Source organism: Acipenser ruthenus, chromosome 52, assembly GCF_902713425.1.
Source record: "Acipenser ruthenus chromosome 52, fAciRut3.2 maternal haplotype, whole genome shotgun sequence".
Taxonomy (NCBI): Eukaryota; Metazoa; Chordata; class Actinopteri; order Acipenseriformes; family Acipenseridae; genus Acipenser; species Acipenser ruthenus.
Genome location: NC_081240.1, coordinates 7,505,102 through 7,524,970, shown reverse-complemented (window position 1 = coordinate 7,524,970; position 19,869 = coordinate 7,505,102). Strand labels below are relative to the sequence as shown.

At 40.0% G+C, this 19,869-nt stretch overlaps 1 protein-coding gene across 1 annotated transcript in view; it reads left to right on the top strand.

The window, feature by feature from the left end:
• Window positions 1-258: 258 nt before the first annotated feature.
• Window positions 259-19,869, top strand: part of LOC117968552 (GTPase IMAP family member 8-like) — a 424,412-nt gene continuing 404,801 nt past the window's right edge. Inside the window, exon 1 of the mRNA XM_059016271.1 lies at window positions 259-351. Coding sequence (XP_058872254.1) covers window positions 273-351 — 79 coding nt within the window. The 5' untranslated portion in view covers window positions 259-272. The remainder of the gene's footprint in view (window positions 352-19,869) is intronic.

Sequence of the window (19,869 nt, the reverse complement as noted above, 5' to 3'; positions counted from 1 at the left end):
GGAGATATGGAGATGGAGCTGGGAGATACACGATGGTCCTTTTCACCAACCGGGACAAACTAGGAGAGAAGAAAATTAAGGAGTTCATTCAGGGAGCCAGCAAAGAGCTCCGGGAGCTTGTTGAGAAGTGTGGGTGCCGTTATCATGCCTTCAACAACAAGAACATGAGCGATCACACCCAGGTCACTGAGCTACTGGAAAAGATAGACAGGATGGTGGAAGAGAATGAAGGAAGCTACTACACCAGTGAGTTGATCATACAGGTGAAAAAAATGAGGATGAAGAGCAAAGAGCCCATTTCTGAAGAAATGGACGTTGAAGAGCAAGCCAATGATAAGCCGAGTAAGTCTGGTAAGCTGTGTACTCTCTATCCCACCCCCTCGCACCCTCCTACTTACTGGGAAAGGGTTCATGTGCTCTCTTTCATCCAAAGGCATGTTATTTGTTAATACTGACATCTGCAAAAAAAAAAAAAAAACTGTCAGGACATCTCTGTTAAACCAGTGGGGGAAATAACAAAAGCACAACGTTAAACTAGGCGACTGCAAAAATGAAATGCGAGTTAAAAGTAGGAACGGGGTGAACAATTCACGTCATTTGTCAGCTCTGTTTGAAATAAAATTAAGGGGACCAGAATTAGGCGCAGGCAAGATAGGAAGGTAAAAACAAAGATTATTTTACTTTTTGCATTTACGTTTTCCAAAATACTTGTTTTATTTCTTTTTAGCAATATGCACCCCTATTAATATAAATAATACTGACATCAGCATAAGACACGTACGCACCTCTCGACTACCGTGTGGTTTCAGTTTGAGTCCAGCCCAAGCAAAGTGGAATGCAAACTGTGCAGGTGGCTCTTGACAAATGGAGGCACGACCAATCTCCAAGCTAAGGAGGGCTGTTTAAATAAAAGCCTTTGTGTCTGTCCCTGACCAAGGCTAAAGATAGGAGCTACTTGCAGTACAGGGCTGTCAGTCATATCTCTCTTATGCTGGATCCTGGTGAATGGCCCCGCCCACTCGGGTTACACTGCGTTCTGTACATGGTGTGTAGGAAGAAATCTCGGGACTCAGAAGTTGCTGCAATTTATTTTCCTTCCCTGCAAATAAGCAATTCAGAAGGTTATTTAAGAGGGTTCTCACCTGCTTTTATTACAGGACAGACGAGCGCTACATTTAGCTCTTGTTAGCAGGCACGCGGGTCTGCGTATCGGTGCCTGTGCACGCTGGGAGGACCTTGCTTTTGCTTGCTTCCCGAGGGGTGTTCTCTTGGCTTTTTAATATATAAAGGCTGCATAATCTTGTGGTACAGTTAATCATTTATTATTATTTTCCATGCATGGTTTGGCAGCCTCGTCTTATTGGGGGAAGGTGGCCCATAGCCACTTCCTATCTGCGGCACTGGGATGCATGGAACTGTTCATGCTTTTCCAGTCGGCCTTGCACAGGTAGCCTGCTATACAAATGTATTGTGGTTTGTTCTTTTTTCTGCTATGTACTTTTGTATAAAAAGTGCTATATAAATGCAATAAATAAATAAATTAACTCATTGTGCTTCCTGTGAAAAAACGTTACGGGTTTAGATACTAAGGTAGGGCTGTCGTGTTTCGAGATGCCGGTGTAGCCTGCAGGACCGCATACTGTAGTTTGCCAGTACTTCGCCGCACATTTGAGGCCTCGGTGCACGACTGGACCCGCTCCATATAAAGTCCATTTTTAAATATGCTTTGCATATTTTTGGCTTCTGCGTTTTGCTGGAACCTCCGCTGCTGCCCTCACTTCGGTTTGTGTTGTACGTTTTTCTCCCTTTGTCACAAAACGATCCATTTCTCTTTAAATCTGTTTCTCACTGTAAGCGCGCTGCTGATACTGTTTTTAAGTTTACTGGGGTGGGGAGGGGGGAACCACGCATCGTATGTGATGTATCACAGTTGCTAAGGAACATTAGCACGTTAAACAAAAGCTTTTTGCGTTATTTTATTTTAGTTATTTTTAAATACAATAGATTTAAAATATATGATTTTGTATTTTTTTTTTTTTTTTTTTTTTAAATCATCCAACCTCTCAAAAAAAAACCACACAGCTTGCACCTCCCTTGCCACGCCACATATCTTTAGAACCGCTGGTAATGTAATGTTTAATTATACTGACATCAGGATAAGACACGTGTCACCACCTAGAGACAGACTACGCCACCTGGTGGAGAAACTACGGGCACCAGGCCCCGTTAAAGTATGGAGGGAAAGATACTTCCCACAGGTACTGTACAGAGTATCTTACAGTTCTTAACATTTACCATTAACTTCTACCGTTTCTCTTTTCAGGTTCTTTATCTAGATCCACACCTCAGGCTTCAAACATGAGAGACAACACAGGTAAGTCATTTAAATAATTTAGCTACAACAACCCTATCTCCATAAAACTTCTCTACGACCTCCAGCACTCGTGGCCCCAGCTGTAGGTGCTAAAAGTAATACCTCCCTCCTTGCATCCCCTTCTAAAGCACGAATGATAAAATCTACCTTCTGTCCTTCATCTAACATTTGCAATCTCAATATGGTCTGTAGCTGTGCCTGCCAGTCTCCAAATTTTACTTCACTACCTATCCCCTTTAACTTTGGGATCCATGGAGCTCCCATAAACATGGCCATCACTATGGTTACCGCTTCTGGAGGTGCTACCGCCTGTTGACCCTGCCCTGGTGTGGATTTAACACCTAGATCCTGCCGACTACGTCAAAAAGAGCAATGTCACCACTTGGAGTCAGACTACGTCACCTGGTGGAGAAACTACGGGCACCAGGTCTCGTTAAAGTATGGAGGGAAAGATACTTCCCACAGGTACTGTACAGAGTATATTACAGTTCTTAACATTTATCATTAACCTCTACTGTTTCTCTTTTCAGGTTCTTTATCTGGAGCCACACCTCAGGCATCAAACACGAGAGACAATGCAGGTAAGCCATTTAAATAATTGATTTTGTAGGGACATTCCAGAAGTGCTGTGTTGTCTTTACACATGCTTGGGTCTCAAGCTGTGTAAAATAAATAATGCAATAAGGTTTTTTAAAATGTTGACTTAGCCATGTATACAACCCAGTCTCACGAGAGAAACGTCAACAGATTAACGTTTTCTGCTTTCTGGGGGAAAAAACGTTTCGTGGGTAACGTTTTCACTTTCAACCACAGTGCTTCACAGCAGCTTTTGTCGAAATTCTCTTTTTATATTTATTTTCTGTAAAAATTAGTTTATGGATAATCTTGTTTGTTACAAAACAATTACTGTTCTATAGTCCATTCATTTTAATTCTATACATGGTCTTTTTGTAGTAGTGCTAAAATACACACTCCCTTTTTTCTTTATATATTTACCAGAAACCTCTGTTAATATAATTTTAGGAAATGACATGTCAGCACTGTGCTTGCATCCAGAGCGCGTCTGCCGATGAAAATACAAATACGGCTAAAAACAAAGCAGTATTCGGTTCAACAGAGAGTCAGTAGCTTAATAACAAATAAGCTAAATCATGCTCCGTGTCTATCCTGTACAGTTTGAAATTTGAATGTGCCGCCTCTGCGACACTCAGCCAATAGGCAGGGACGGGACGTTGAAAAGAATTGTGGGATATGTTGTTTTAAAACCTTGAAATATACTTTTTGCTTCTATGACTCGATCCCACATATCCCACAATTCTTTTCACCTGTAGAATTCTCTGATGCTTCAGCTCACGGACGGATGGCCTGACATTCTCCTGTAGAATCTTCTGATACAGAGCAGAATTCATGGTTCCTTCAATGATGGCAAGGCGTCCAGCTCATGATGCAGGAAAGCATCCCAAAACCATGACACTACCACCACCATGCTTGACTGTTGGTATGAGGTTCTTACTGTGGAATGCAGGGTTTGGTTTTCGCCAGACATAACGAGGCCCATGTTGGCCAAAAAGTTCCACTTTTGACTTATCTGTCCATAGAACATTGTTCCAGAACTCATGAGGATCATCCAGGTGCTTTTTGGCAAACTTGAAAGAGCATTCATGTTCTTCTTAGTGAGCAATGGTTTCCGCCTTGCTACTCTGCCATGAATCCCATTTTAGCCCAGTGTCTTTCTGGTGGTGGAGTCATGAACACTGACCTTAGCTGAGACGAGAGAGGCCTGCAGATCCCTGGATGTTCTAGGGTTGTTTGTGACTTCCTGGATGTTTTTACGCCTTGCTCTTGGAGAGATTTTGGCAGGACGGCCACTCTCCTGGGAAGATTCACTACTGTCCATTTGGACAATATGGCTCTGATTGTGGTTCAGTGAAGCCCCGGGCCTTAGAAATGGCTTTGTAACCCTTTCCAGACTGATAGGCATCAACAACTTTTTTCCGGAGGTCTTCAGGAATTTCTTTTGTTTGTGGCATGATGTGCCTCTAGAGCAGGGCTTCTCAAACTCGGTCCTGGGGATCCTCTGTGGCTGCTGGTTTTCATTCCAACCGAACTCTCAATTACTTTAGAAACTTAATTGAACTGATAATTTGCTTTATTAGACCTTTTTTTACTTGTTTTCAGCTCTTGAACAGTTGCAGTTCAAGTTACTTACAAAATGTTATAGCTAACTTGAAATATTCAACTGTTCAAGAGCTGAAAACAAGTAAAAAAGGTCTAATAAAGCAAATTATCAGTTCAATTAAGTTTCTAAAGTAATTGAGAGTTCAGTTGGAATGAAAACCAGCAGCCACAGAGGATCCCCAGGACCGAGTTTGAGAAGCCCTGCTCTAGAACCTGTGTGCTGACAACTTCACTCTGGTAAGGGTCAAAGTTAGTCAGATTTATATTGGGCAGGGCTGGCCCAAATCAGGCCTGGTTGTTACCCAGAGTACTCAAACAGCTGACCCTAATTACCCCTTTAATTGGGTTGAGCTAACTAGGGTGGGGGGGCAATAACTTTTTCACACCTGAAGATTGCATGTTTGATTACCTTTCACAACAAAAAAACAAATGAAAGAAGCACCAAACTTTGGGGTAATTTTTTTTCTCTCAGACTCCCTCTATATACTACTACAACCCACAAAAAAATCTGACCAAATACAATGTGAAAAATGTGCAAAAATGCACAAAATCAGACAGGGGGCAAATACTTTTTCACGGCACTGTTGGTGAAGTCAGTGATGAGAATATCTATACTTTCAGTTCTTCTAACTGAGTCCTGTGAGGAATACACTTAGTTTTATGAAAGCAGGGTTTTTCCTGAAAGTCATTTCTGTCACAATATTTTGTCCTTGTTCATTGCAGAGTTGAGGATTGTGCTGCTTGGGAAGACTGGAGTTGGGAAGAGTGCTGCAGGAAACACCATCCTTGGAAAAAGGGAGTTTGATTCGAAACTCAGCTCCACTTCCATAACTAATAAGTGTAGGAAGGGCACAGAAGAAGTTGCTGGGAGACACGTAGCTGTGATTGACACTCCCGGCCTGTTTGGCACAGAGCTCACTGCTGATCAGATTAAACAGGAAATTGAGAACTGTGTCACTCTGTCTGCCCCGGGACCCCACGCTTTGCTGTTGGTGCTACAGGTAGGCCGATACACCCAGAGAGAGACGGAAGCAGTGAAGATTATTTTGGGTGAGAGTGCTGCCAGATACATGATGGTCCTTTTCACCCATGGAGACAGTCTGGAAAATGGCATGACAATTGAGGAGTACATTAAGGGAGTCGAAGGGGATCTCCAGCAGCTTATTGATAAATGTGGGGACAGGTATCATGTCTTTAACAATAAAGACAAGCGCAATACAGCTCAAGCTATTGAACTGGTCATGGAAATAGAGGCAATGGTGGAAACTAATTGTTGGAGTTATTACACCATGGAGATGTACAATAAGGCAGCTGCATCCACCAGTCAAAAACTAGAAACAAAAGAGAGGAAGGAAAGTTCACAGAATATGAAAATGGTGGAATCTAATTATGAGAGCTGCTACACTGTCAATGCATCCACCTGTCAAAATGTAGAAATGGAGAAGGGGAAAGTGAAGGAAGAAGAGCCACTGTATAAGTTCAAATGTAGTTTAATATAATCTGTTTAACATCTCTGATGTGTTTATTGAATGTCCTCTGCATGTTATTTTCTGTACTAATATGAGCTTGACTTTGTATTTTTATTTGAAGCAGTCAATGATTAATAACCAAAGCTTAACATTGTATTTAGCTCTATAAATCAGTATGAATTTCCTTTTAGTACACCTTCTATTGCCATGCATAAAAAAGCTAAATACAAAATGAATTCTGTGTCAGTAAATTCTGAAAAACAAATAAATTGTTAAGAAAATAAATGTTTCTGTCTCTTCATTTAATTGAATATAACTCATTTCTGTACTCTGGTCCTTTGCTCACTAAACATATAGGTATATCTGAATACATAATTGTGTCTTCTTTAAACACTTGGTAAAGAATTTACAATCCATCCCACAGGAGCAGCGGTACCCCGCATATTATCCATTGACTACCGATGCAGAATGACTGTGTGGGACAGATGTTCTTCATTTACACAACACACATTCATGGTGGCACTGCCATTGCAAAAGCATGTTTTGTGCTAAATGGCTTCTCTGCATTCAAAAACAGCAGCACCTGGGAAATCTAATTCTTTCACGTACTATATTCTAAATCTTTCACATACTATATTCTAAATCTTTCACGTACTATATTCTAAGTCTTTCACATACTATATTCTAAATCTTTCACGTACTATATTCTAAATCTTTCACATACTATATTCTAAATCCTTCACATACTATATTCTAAATCTTTCACATACTATATTCAAGTCCTTTGAAGCCCAGCTGATCAGGTGTTATTGGTTTAGTAAAGATGTTTTGCAACATGGCTGCTAATATTTGGGACAGATTTTTTTTTAGACAATAACTGTGGTATCAAAGGTAGTCTTGATTTTCCTTGGGGGTGACTGACTGAAATAATTACATTATGGGAGTGGGGGTGGGGGGGGGGGGGGTCACAGGATTGGAGCAATAATTTGTTGTATTTTATTTGTTTGTAAAATTCACTAGGAATACTGTCCTCCCTTGCAGTTCTCCCTGATCAGGAAGTGGCTTACTCTGTTGTCTCTCTTCATCAATCTTGGAAGCCCTTAAAGAAAACATCTGAGAATCTCCTTTTTTTGCTCTTATTCTCTGATTCATATAGATGGTGATAGAATGATACATGGAGATTCTCAACATTCATTCTTATTACAATAATAATTTTATAATAATTTAGCAGTTTTAGTTTTCTGATGGGACTCTTCATGCTGCAGAGACAGATTTTTAAGCTCTTGTTCAATAAAATCTATTTACTTTCTGTTCCATACATAAAATAGCTGCTTTTTGAACAGACATTGCTCTCAAATACGGCATAAATGCCCCTCAGAAGCAGGAAGAATGTCTCTTTCTGGGGTTAGTCTCCACAGATCTTTTAGGTCAATTCAGATCCATCCCAAAGCTTGGTTGCAATGTTTATATTCTTGCTCCAATCCTGTAATTATTGTCTTCCTTGCTTCCTGTCAGTCAGAAGCACAGTGCACCTGATTAATCAGTGGCAGGAGATATTCTAGAGTTCCTCTGAGCAGCAGTGGTGTTCTAGTTCCCCTGAGTCAGCTGTGCTCGCTGGCTTCGGCTGCAGTCTGCCTGGCATCCCCCGCAGCAGCGAGCAGAGCGACTAGCTCGCTACACTGTGCTGCACCCCTTGCATTGGTCATGTGTGCAATCCTAGTAAACATCAAATGAGTTGCTGTTGAATTCTCAGTCTATTAGATACTTTTAGGAGCCATTCAAAATGATCATCAATTACAGCAAACGTACACAACAACTGCTGTAGCATTGTGGAGCTGAAGATTTCTATACTGGTATGCTTATCTAAGGCTCAACTTGGTGTAGATTTCCTATTCACTCCAGCAGTATAATGGAAGCTGAGGCAACTGGATCTCCGGTGAGCCGTCCATGTCAGGCCTGATGAGAAACGAAAAGAAACAGAACCATTGCAGAACCATTGCCGTGCCGCTGTCTGTCTGTCTGCCATTGAAGATCATTGAGGGTATAGTTAGCACACTGTGGTCCCATTCTACCAGCCTCACCCCATTGTAGCTGCCCTATACTTGTGCTACCATTGCCCCTCAGTGTGATACAGAGCCATTGCAGTGCCGCTGTCTGTCTGTCTGCCATTGAAGATCATTGAGGGTATAGTTAGCACACTGTGGTCCATTCTACCAGCCTCACCCCATTGCAGCTGCCATTGTAATACAGAACATTATTTTCTATATGCACTCACACACACACACACACACACACACACACTGAGGCACACACACACACACACACACACACACACACACACACACACACACACACACACACACACACACACTCACTCTCTCTCACACACACACACACACTCACACACACTCTCTCTCTCTCACACACACACAGACACACACACTCACACTCACACATACACTCACAATCACACACACAATCACACACACATACACATACACACTGACACACACACACTGACACACACACATAAACACTGTGTAAAGTGGGGTGGATGTGCCCCTCAGTGTTCAAAGTTATATCAAATTGATTAGACCATACAACTGAATCTTTTCCCATAACTTGACAATGCAGCTACTGTTCAACCACCTTCACTGATTTAGTTTTCTGTATTTTCGGTCACCTGATCACTCTTCAATTGAACAGACTACAACATTGCCTGCTTGTGGTACAGCGGCTGTTCTTTTCTCAGAAAAGTGGACCTTTGGTGCCCCCTAGTGGCTATTCCTCATAGTTACATCCAAATTTCTAGTAACTCTTCATACACGCCTTTTTTTTTTAAACCCAGGCCCTGAATGACTTCAAAATGTACAGGTTTGGTTTAATTTAAAATTACTAAAAGAAACAACCAAATTCAATTGCAAATGTTTGGACCAGAAGTCTTCAGTCTTCAGGTTTCCGTTTGTTTCTAAGCATGCATTGTTTTCCAGTGCACATAAACAGCACATACAGACACAGTATATTACACAAAACACAGACCTGGTGGATCAAAGTGGAGTGGCAAGTTTCTCTGAACAAACAAAACAGGCAGATAGGTGCATCTGTGAAGTTTTCCCTGAATGTCCCGGCTAGCTGTAGGTAGAGTCACCACTACAAGACTTGAAAGCAGCGTTCTGTTTATTTAGGTGAACACAGCAGAGCAGAGTTACAAATGTAACAGGGTCCAAATGACCCGTTATTTCACATTTCTATTTTGCACTTATTTATTATTTGTATATTTTGATTTGTGCACGATTTCCTTGATCCGGCACTTCCATTGATTTTGTAAGCTAATTAATTAATGACCAGGCAATTGAAAATTCGCACCTGACTATAAATACCACTTGATTTTAGTTTTCCATGATGGCCATCCACCGTTTGTCTTGTCTATCTGTCTGTCTGTCTGCCTGCCTGTCTGTCTGTCTGTCTTTGTTTGAGCGTGTAGGAAAGGGGACCTGAGACGGAATGAAAATAAATGGTAAACCTAGTAAGTTGCTGCTGCTGTGACGATGACAATGATGATGACGATGACAATGATGATGATGATGACAATGTTGATGATGATGATGACAATGATGATGATGATGATGATGATGATGACGATGACAATGATGATGATGATGATGATGATGAATAGTGTTTATCGATGTCCCCTCCTCTGCACGCACTGGCGTTTTGTGTTTTGTGTTTGTTTTTAAACCGGTTGTTTTTATTTTCGGATTTTTACTGTGATTTTAAACGAAACCCCTGTTTAATAGTTTTTTTTTTGTACAAAGCACTTACGTGCTATGGTAATGATCTGCTGCTAATTCTTAATTCTGTACAATAAAACATTTTTAATTGACAATAACTGTGTCCTTGTTACTCTCTTCCCTGATTTGCCCTCCGAAAAAAAGAACTTTAATTCTGAGGGTGCAATTCCCTCGCTGGCGTAGTCAGGGCTAGCTTGCAGGTGTTACACAAACAATTCACTGAACAGACACTGCAATGTTTCTGTAAATACAGTGTAGTGGGATTGTTCATGTGTGGGTCTGTACCCAGCTCATACAGTGTAGTGGGATTGTTCATGTGTGGGTCTGTACCCTCCTCATACACATTTACTTAGATATACTGTTTACTGTCTTCTGTTCAAATGCGGTGACTTCTTTAGTGTCATATAGAAGTCTTATTTCACAAGGCACAAGGTCTCAAAGAGGGGTGACTTCTGGACCATTCTGGACAACAGACTTGCCGCATATTTTCACTGTCAATGTGATCAGCAGCCCATTTACACAACAAGTTACACGTGTGTTCTACAGATAGCAGGTATTCACAAACCCGTGTCGCTTTAGCTAATCTGAAGAGTGCTATGAATGCACATAATGATGATCGAATCCAGGAACTGTGGGGTTCACTCTTAAATTATAACATTAACTGTGATCCTTCACACTATATGGATCAGATAAAGAGAGCACGTTCCCAAATGTGCCACCTGCTGCCCATTGAAAGCAACTGCACCTGTATAACGTGTCTCTCCAAGGTGCTGTAGCGCTGATACCTCTGCACCTGTATAACGTGTCTCTCCAAGGTGCTGTAGCGCTGATACCTCTGCACCTGTATAACGTGTCTCTCCGAAGTGCTGTAGCGCTGATACCTCTGCACCTGTATAACGTGTCTCTCCAAGGTGCTGTAGCACTGATACCTCTGCACCTGTATAACGTGTCTCTCCGAGGTGCTGTAGCACTGATACCTCTGCACCTGTATAACGTGTCTCTCCAAGGTGCTGTAGCACTGATACCTCTGCACCTGTATAACGTGTCTCTCCAAGGTGCTGTAGCGCTGATACCTCTGCACCTGTATAACGTGTCTCTCCGAGGTGATGTTGCACTGATACCTCTGCACCTGTATAACGTGTCTCTCCAAGATGCTGTAGCGTTGATACCTCTGCACCTGTATAACGTGCCTCTCCAAGGTGCTGTAGCGCCGACACCTCTGCACCTGTATAACATTCCTCTCCGAGGTGCTGTAGCGCTGATACCTCTGCACCTGTATAACATTCCTCTCCGAGGTGCTGTAGCGCTGATACCTCTGCACCTGTATAACGTGTCTCTCCGAGGTGCTGTAGCACTGATACCTCTGCACCTGTATAACGTGTCTCTCCAAGGTGCTGTAGCACTGATACCTCTGCACCTGTATAACGTGTCTCTCCAAACTGCTGTAGCACTGATACCTCTGCACCTGTATAACGTGTCTCTCCAAGGTGCTGTAGCACTGATACCTCTGCACCTGTATAACGTGTCTCTCCGAGGTGCTGTAGCGCTGATACCTCTGCACCTGTATAACGTGTCTCTCCAAGGTGCTGTAGCACTGATACCTCTTTTTGTACAGAATAATGCGTATGTTTTCAATAGGTTGGTATCTTATCGATCTATCAGTAGCTTTTACAAGCCTTGCTAGTTGTTTTTATTTATGTTTAAAATCTTTGAGAAAGAGAGATATGCACGTTTTGTTTTCATAATTTAATAATACAAAGTTCCATACCCCCCCCCCTTATTTAACATATCTTGATAATATAACTGGGATAGTAACTTGTAGGGCTTCTGATTTTCGGTGTTTCCGCCGACTTTTCTGCTCTCGTTTAAGAATTCAATTGATACATGTTAAGCCGTTCGTGTATCTCTATCACAACTGAGGAACGTGTTCATAGTAACATTGGTTTGATTTACGGGGATTTATCTATGAGACAACTAAATGGGCTTTTAAATCGTAAGTCTTTTCCATTTTAAATACAGTCCCGCAGAACGATTGTTATAAAGTGTGTCCAGCATAAAATACTGTATTTTTCATTTCTTAAGCTTATAATCACTTTCTGTAGCATTTGCAAATGCCTTAACAGGTCAGATTTTTTTTACATTAATTAAAATGTGTAACTTTCACACCATTTTAAATTCCCAGCAGTTTATATATTTTCTTCTGATTTTTAAGTAAGATGTTGTTATTTATGGATAAATCCAAAAATACACCGATATCTGCCACTGCTTTTTTTTTTTTTTTTTTTTTTTACATTTAAAATGTTTTTCTGTTTTTAGAAACACCTTATTTTGTGTCTAATGTGAGGTGATAGGAAGCCAAGGACGTCAAAAAAAGCGCCAATTTTCTTTTTTAACTGATCTTTAGAGTCTGACCTTCCCGTAACTAGCGAATACAAATACAGTACTTTGATTTATTTAATGTTCAATAAATGTTTTTAATTATAATTAAAATTACTGTTTGTGTGTTTTTTTTAAATCACTTTTGCTTCCAGACATACAGCTCAGTAATGTTCCTGCTCCAGAACTGAAGTCTGTCTGAATTGCTTCTTTATATTAAACAGATGCGTTTCGTATGTACAGAACGGTATCTAATTAACTGGTAGGTAAACCTTTGACATAGTCTGGTCTGCTGGTATAGTTTAGTTACAGAGACCTGTATGAAATAGGCTGGTCTGCTGGTATAGTTTAGTTACAAAGACCTGTATGAAATAGGCTGGTCTGCTGGTATTGTTTAGTTACAAAGACCTGTATGAAATAGGCTGGTCTGCTGGTATAGTTTAGTTACAAAGACCTCTATGAAATAGGCTGGTCTGCTGGTATTGTTTAGTTACAAAGACCTGTATGAAATAGGCTGGTCTGCTGGTATTGTTTAGTTACAAAGACCTGTATGAAATAGGCTGGTCTGCTGGTATAGTTTAGTTACAAAGACCTGTATGAAATAGGCTGGTCTGCTGGTATAGTTTAGTTACAAAGACCTCTATGAAATAGGCTGGTCTGCTGGTATTGTTTAGTTAAAGCAGCACTGTGTGGTCATTGTTATAGTAGAATATATTTTTTGTGTGTTTAACACTTTCTCCAAAGTTTTTTTGTTCACTTCACGTTTCCAGAGAGCAGCTGCTGTTGACAGTCCACTTAGTTTATGTTCTTTTCAGAAGGAGGCGCAGAACAAAACATGTATTGAAAATTAAAACTTTACAAAACATTTAAAGAAAAAGTACATGAAAAAAAGGTTTGCATTAATTGAAGTACAGAAACATAAAAAAAGGTTATTAAAATGTTGCTTCTTTACATTCATGTTTTGGTTTTAATTTAAAACCTGATTATAAAGATTATTGACCTTAAAGGGTGCTTTGAATAATAATAAACCATAAAATTAATAAACAATAAACTGCTCCCCCTCTCTAAACAACTTGATTTAAACCATAAAGAGTCTTTAACAAAACAGTGCTTGGAACAGTCCTGAAGGTTGTGTGAATAGAGCCCTACATTTCCAATGGAACCACACCAAGTGAAAAGAATTGCTTTCAATCAGGCTCTGCGCAGCTGCAGAGTTTGTCCTGAAGAGGGCGACAACGGCCAAGCTTAAAACATGTTTCTATTTTTCCACTGTGGGCAGATTGCACATGTAATGCAATTTGATTGTCATTTACGATATCCATGGAAATATCTTCTTTTTGTGATGATATTTCATTCACATTATTGTTAAAATTATCAAAAATAAATATTGCAACTGAACTGCATACCAAGTAGACCAACTGCATCTAGTGAAGTGCTTGTGAGGGTAATTATCCAACCATTTCAGAATTCCAAAGAGATCATTTACAAACATAATAATAATAATAATAATAATAATAATAATAATAATAATAATAATAATAATAATAATAATAATAACACAAGGAAAAGGCATCTTGTACCTATTGATTGCCTTTATAAAGGTATGCATGAAGCTCCAGGTTTATAGATTTACCAGATGTAGCTAAATTATATAAATAATGCTTGTCATTGTCTAGATTATTGTTTAAGAGACTCACGCACGCACACACACGCACGCACGCACATATATATGTAGAATAAATAAATTGTTTCCGAACAGATTCCTCAGTGCTGTAGCATGCTGAAAAAAAACCACCTTGATCAAAGGGAAGCCGATATCCGAACACCCTTGTATTGAGGAGACTAAACTGCAGTTCTTTGTTTCTCCCAGCAGGGGGGCGATAATTTCTCGGTGTTGGAGGTATTTTAACCCCTTCAATTTTCACTTTCAGTTCTAGATTTCTTCAATGGTGACAAAAAATGGGACAAAAACATTGGAAAACCTGCTACATGCAGCACACACTTTTGTGTCATCCACAGGCCTGATTGAAATGGTATTCCTGACATGTATTCTGTGATGTGTAAAAGATGCATCTCCCTGACACAAGTCTGTTTGAGTCACGATGGGACCACAGATCTGACAGACTTTGATAGAGGGCTGATAAGAGGTGCTTGGCTGGCAGATGCGTCCTTTTTCAAATAGGCACAAATTACTACTGAGGCTTTTTCACAAGGAACAGTCTCTAAAGTGATGTGACTCTCTCTATGTATGGGCCATTCTGACTTGACTGCAGATTTCCACCCCCAATACAACACAACCTGAAGGAATTAGAGGCTGGAAATCATTGAGGAATGGTCCCGTATCCCTCCAGCACAATTTAAAAAGCACCTTGCAGAATCGCTACCTGCCACGTCCAATCAGTGCCGTGCTGGCTGCCCATGGAGGCCCTACACCATATTGACACTGCTATGGCAGGTGTTTCTGTTTTTAAAGCAGATTAATTTAAACTACAAAATAAATGGCCCATACAATGAAGTGTAAATCATTTGTGTTTAATGTGATTTGTCCTGATTTGTTTACAGCTAATATACAGTTTTATATTTTCATGTATTGCATATTTCTTATATCATCTATTCAGTGTTTATAACACATTATAAATGCTGCTACTACCCTGTTTGACTTGTTCTATAATGCATTATAAAATATTTTAACCCATCTTAAGCCTCTATAACGTGTTAATAGACTATTTAAAAATGACCCCTTCATATAAAGTGTTACCATAAACTTCAGCATCAAGTTCAAACGCTATTCAGCTAACAGGATTCTACTGTATACAGGAATCTGCTAGAAACTACACTGACATGCCTTTGACATGGCAAGTATTGTGAGCTGCTATTTACACGACCTTACATTGATAGGGATTGGAGCTGACAAAATAATCCCATGAATCTCAGCTGCTGTGCACTTCCATTCGTTATAAAGGTCTCAAATGTACAGTGTTGAAAGAAACACCTGCTCTAGTAAACATGCACCTTGAAGCTGCATCCACACCCGACGCGACCTGGAAACGATCCTAAAGACTGGAAATAAATACATGACCCCGCCCACGCATTCCTACTGGACACACTAGAGATGGGCGGTCCCATTACAAAACAGAGCTTGCTTTGATAAAAGTTTACCACCCTGACCTCCGGCAACTCCGATGTAATATAAAGGCTGGACTTGTGAAATCTATAGAGCAGAGTTATTGAACATCCCTATATATCCAGCAGTGTTGTTGTTCTCATTATCAGTAGTAGTAATTGTACAGTTGTAGTATTTTTTTTTTCGTGGTTCTGGTAGCAGTAGAAGTCCAATCTGAAGCCGGTGCATCTCCAGCTGTCAGAAGAGCTGTCTGATATTTTCAACACGATTATTTTATTGTTATACATTTTAAATATGCAATCCCAACCGTGTTTCTTTACAAATTCCTTCCTGGATCCTTTTTGTTTATTAACTGTTTAAAGTATTTTATAGTGCAACATTACTATTATTATTATTATTATTATTATTATTATTATTATTATTATCCATGTTACTGTGCGCAGGTCATCACTTACCTTGTATTTCTACCGATGCCATTCTGCAAATCCATTTTCTTTATTGTAAATGCTTTTGAAGACCGTGACGCATCAGATCATGGGTGAGTGTTTGAGCGTCTCTGACTTCATTTACTGATGAATAATTATATTATCTATGCATTCACACACTCTATCAGTAAAATAAAAACACTCCTGTATTTCACATGAAGTGTTGTGTTCAGATTTGCTATTATTACTATTCATGTATTTGTCAGACGCCCTTTGTGCCACCTGGCGGCCACAGCTCGTAATGTTTCATAAAGAAAATAGAAAAAAGAGTCAGAGCACATTCAATGGAGGAACTAATTTCACGAATCAGTATGTATTTTTTTTTCTGAGGCGCTGCATAGACTGTATATCAGACCGCATTTTATAAGCGGGTGTATCTGCGCATGTCGTTAACCTGAAAAGAGAAGCGCTTCCATCAGCCCCCATAACTAAACTCACACATTATAGTCTTGTATTATTAACACATACGTTTCCGCTGAGAGTTTAATTGTTTAGTCTAATTGATATTTTTAGTAACCTAGTGACTGACTTCAGGGTCACCAGTTTAACATTATAAAGCATCAGATTTGTTTTTTCTCAATTTGTTGAAAATGGATTGTACCGTATTGATATTAAGACAATAAAACGCAAACTTGAGTAAGGAATGGATTATTTATTACACAGGCTACGTATTAGCAGTTACCATCATAACATGTGAATAAGTTAGTTAACATGGATTTGGCTTCAGAAACAGACGGATTTACTGTTTAATTTATTCAGAAGAATCAGGATACAGTTTCATATTTGTCTGTTTCCTGACTGGGTGAATCATTCGGCTGCACATTAACCCCAATTCTGCAGACTCTGCTGTGTAACAGAAGCAGGGCTTGTGATTGTCGATGCTTTACCCCGAGTTCTTCTCCGCTCTCCTTTAACAATTCAATTGATACCTGTGAAGACATTCGTGTATCTCAATCACACTGAGAAACGCGTTCATAATAACATTGATTTAATATACTGTTATTTTTCTGTGTAAATAGGCTTTTAAATTGGCCAAGGTTTCATTTTTTCACTAAAAAGCAGAACGAGATCGCAACATGTCAATAAGCGACTCATCTTTATTAAAGATATAATTATTATTATTATTTATTTCTTAGCAGACAGCCTTATCCAGGGCGACTTACAATAGTAAGCAAATACATTTTAAAAAAATAAAGTATTTTTTGTTGGACACACTTTATTACAATCATTCTGTGTGACTGTATTTACATAAATAAAGATAAGTCACTTCTGCTTTGAAATGGAAAAGTAAGACTTACGATTTAAAAGCCCATTTATGTATCAGGTATAAGGTAACAGGTATCAATTGAATTTCTAAAGGACAGCAGAAAAGTCTGAAGAAACATCGAAAATCAGAAGCCCTAAACATAAGTTATTATCCCAGTTATATTATCAAGATATGTGAAATGAGGGGGGGGGGGGGGGGGGCTTTATATTATTAAATTATGAAAACAAAACTACTGATAGATTGATAAAAACCAAACTAGTGAGAACATACGCATTATTCTGTACAAAAAGAGGTATCAGTGCTACAGCACCTTGGAGAGACACGTTATACAGGTGCAGAGGTATCAGCGCTACAGCACCTTGGAGAGACACGTTATACAGGTGCAGAGGTATCAGCGCTACAGCACCTTGGAGAGACAAGTTATACAGGTGCAGAGGTATCAGCGCTACAGCACCTTGGAGAGACATGTTATACAGGTGCAGAGGTATCAGCGCTACAACACCTTGGAGAGACACGTTATACAGGTGCAGAGGTATCAGCGCTACAGCATCTTGGAGAGACACGTTATACAGGTGCAGAGGTATCAGCGTTACAGCACCTTGGAGAGACATGTTATACAGGTGCAGAGGTATCAGTGCTACAGCACCTTGGAGAGACACGTTATACAGGTGCAGAGGTATCAGCGTTACAGCACCTTGGAGAGACATGTTATACAGGTGCAGAGGTATCAGTACTACAGCACCTTGGAGAGACACGTTATACAGGTGCAGAGGTATCAGTGCTACAGCACCTTGGAGAGACACGTTATACAGGTGCAGAGGTATCAGTGCTACAGCACCTTGGAAAGACACGTTATACAGGTGCAGAGGTATCAGTGCTACAGCACATTGGAGAGACACGTTATACAGGTGCAGAGGTATCAGAGCTACAGCACATTGGAGAGACACGTTATACAGGTGCAGAGGTATCAGCGCTACAGCACCTTGGAGAGACATGTTATACAGGTGCAGAGGTATCAGTGCTACAGCACCTTGGAGAGACATGTTATACAGGTGCAGAGGTATCAGTGCTACAGCACCTTGGAGAGACACGTTATACAGGTGCAGAGGTATCAGCGCTACAGCACCTTGGAGAGACATGTTATACAGGTGCAGAGGTATCAGTGCTACAGCACCTCGGAGAGACACGTTATACAGGTGCAGAGGTATCAGCGTTACAGCATCTTGGAGAGACACGTTATACAGGTGCAGAGGTTTCAGCGCTACAGCACCTTGGAGAGACACGTTATACAGGTGCAGAGGTATCAGCGCTACAGCACCTTGGAGAGACACGTTATACAGGTGCAGAGGTATCAGCGCTACAGGATGAAGAGTCCCATCAGAAAACTAAAACTGCTAAATTATTATTATTATTATTATTCATTTCTTAGCAGACGCCCTTATCCAGGGCGACTTACAATTGTTACAAGATATCACATTATACATTATTTCACATTATACAGTTATCACATTATTTTTACATACAATTGCCCATTTATACAGTTGGGTTTTTACTGGAGCAATCTAGGTAAAGTACCTTGCTCAAGGGTACAACAGCAGTGTCCCCCACTGGGGATTGAACCCACAACCCTCCGGTCAAGAGTCCAGTGCCCTAACCACTACTCCACACTGCTGCCAAAATTATTATTGTAATAAGAATGAATGTTGAGAATCTCCATGTATCATTCTATCACCATCTATATGAATCGGAGAATAAGAGCAAAAAAAGGAGATTCTCAGATGTTTTCTTTAAGGGCTTCCAAGATTGATGAAGAGAGACAACAGAGTAAGCCACTTCCTGATCAGGGAGAACTGCAAGGGAGGACAGTATTCCTAGTGAATTTTACAAACAAATATAATACAACAAATTATTGCTCCAATCCTGTGACCCCCCCACCCCGACCCCCATAATGTAATTATTTCAGTCAGTCACCCCCAAGGAAAATCAAGACCACCTTCAATGCCACAGTTATTGTCGAAAAAAAATCTGTCCCAAACATTAGCAGCCATGTTGCAAAACATCTTTACTAAACCAATAACACCTGATCAGTTGGGCTTCAAAAGGACTTGAATATAGTACGTGAAAGACTTAGAATATAGTACGTGAAAGATTTAGAATATAGTATGTGAAAGATTTAGAATATAGTACGTGAAAGATTTAGAATATAGTATGTGAAAGATTTAGAATATAGTACGTGAAAGATTTAGATTTCCCAGGTGCTGCTGTTTTTGAATGCAGAGAAGCCATTTAGCACAAAACATGCTTTTGCAATGGCAGTGCCACCATGAATGTGTGTTGTGTAAACGAAGAACATCGGTCCCACACAGTCATTCTGCATCGGTAGTCAATGGATAATATGCGGGGTACCGCTGCTCCTGTGGGATGGATTGTAAATTCTTGTTTAAAGATTACACCGTGTAACAATTTTTTTTTGGTTCCTGGGTAGTAAGTGTTATTTCCTAATTGCTTATGCCTCAAAAGTATAGAAAATGGCTATTATTCCCCACAAACTTTGCTTTGTGACCAGCACAGTGATATTTTGAAATTTACCTATTTCCAATGAGAAAACGGGTGAATTTGTGTCTTTTCGTTCACATAAAGTCAGAAAACAACAACATATGAATCCAAATTAACATGTATTTATACTAAAGTAATACAAAAATGACTACAAAAGATTTAGAACTGAGTAGTTTTTCGAGATTTACGATTATACTGTAAATCACTTTCACGAATCAGCCCCCAAATGTAGTCTCCCATCATTTTCTC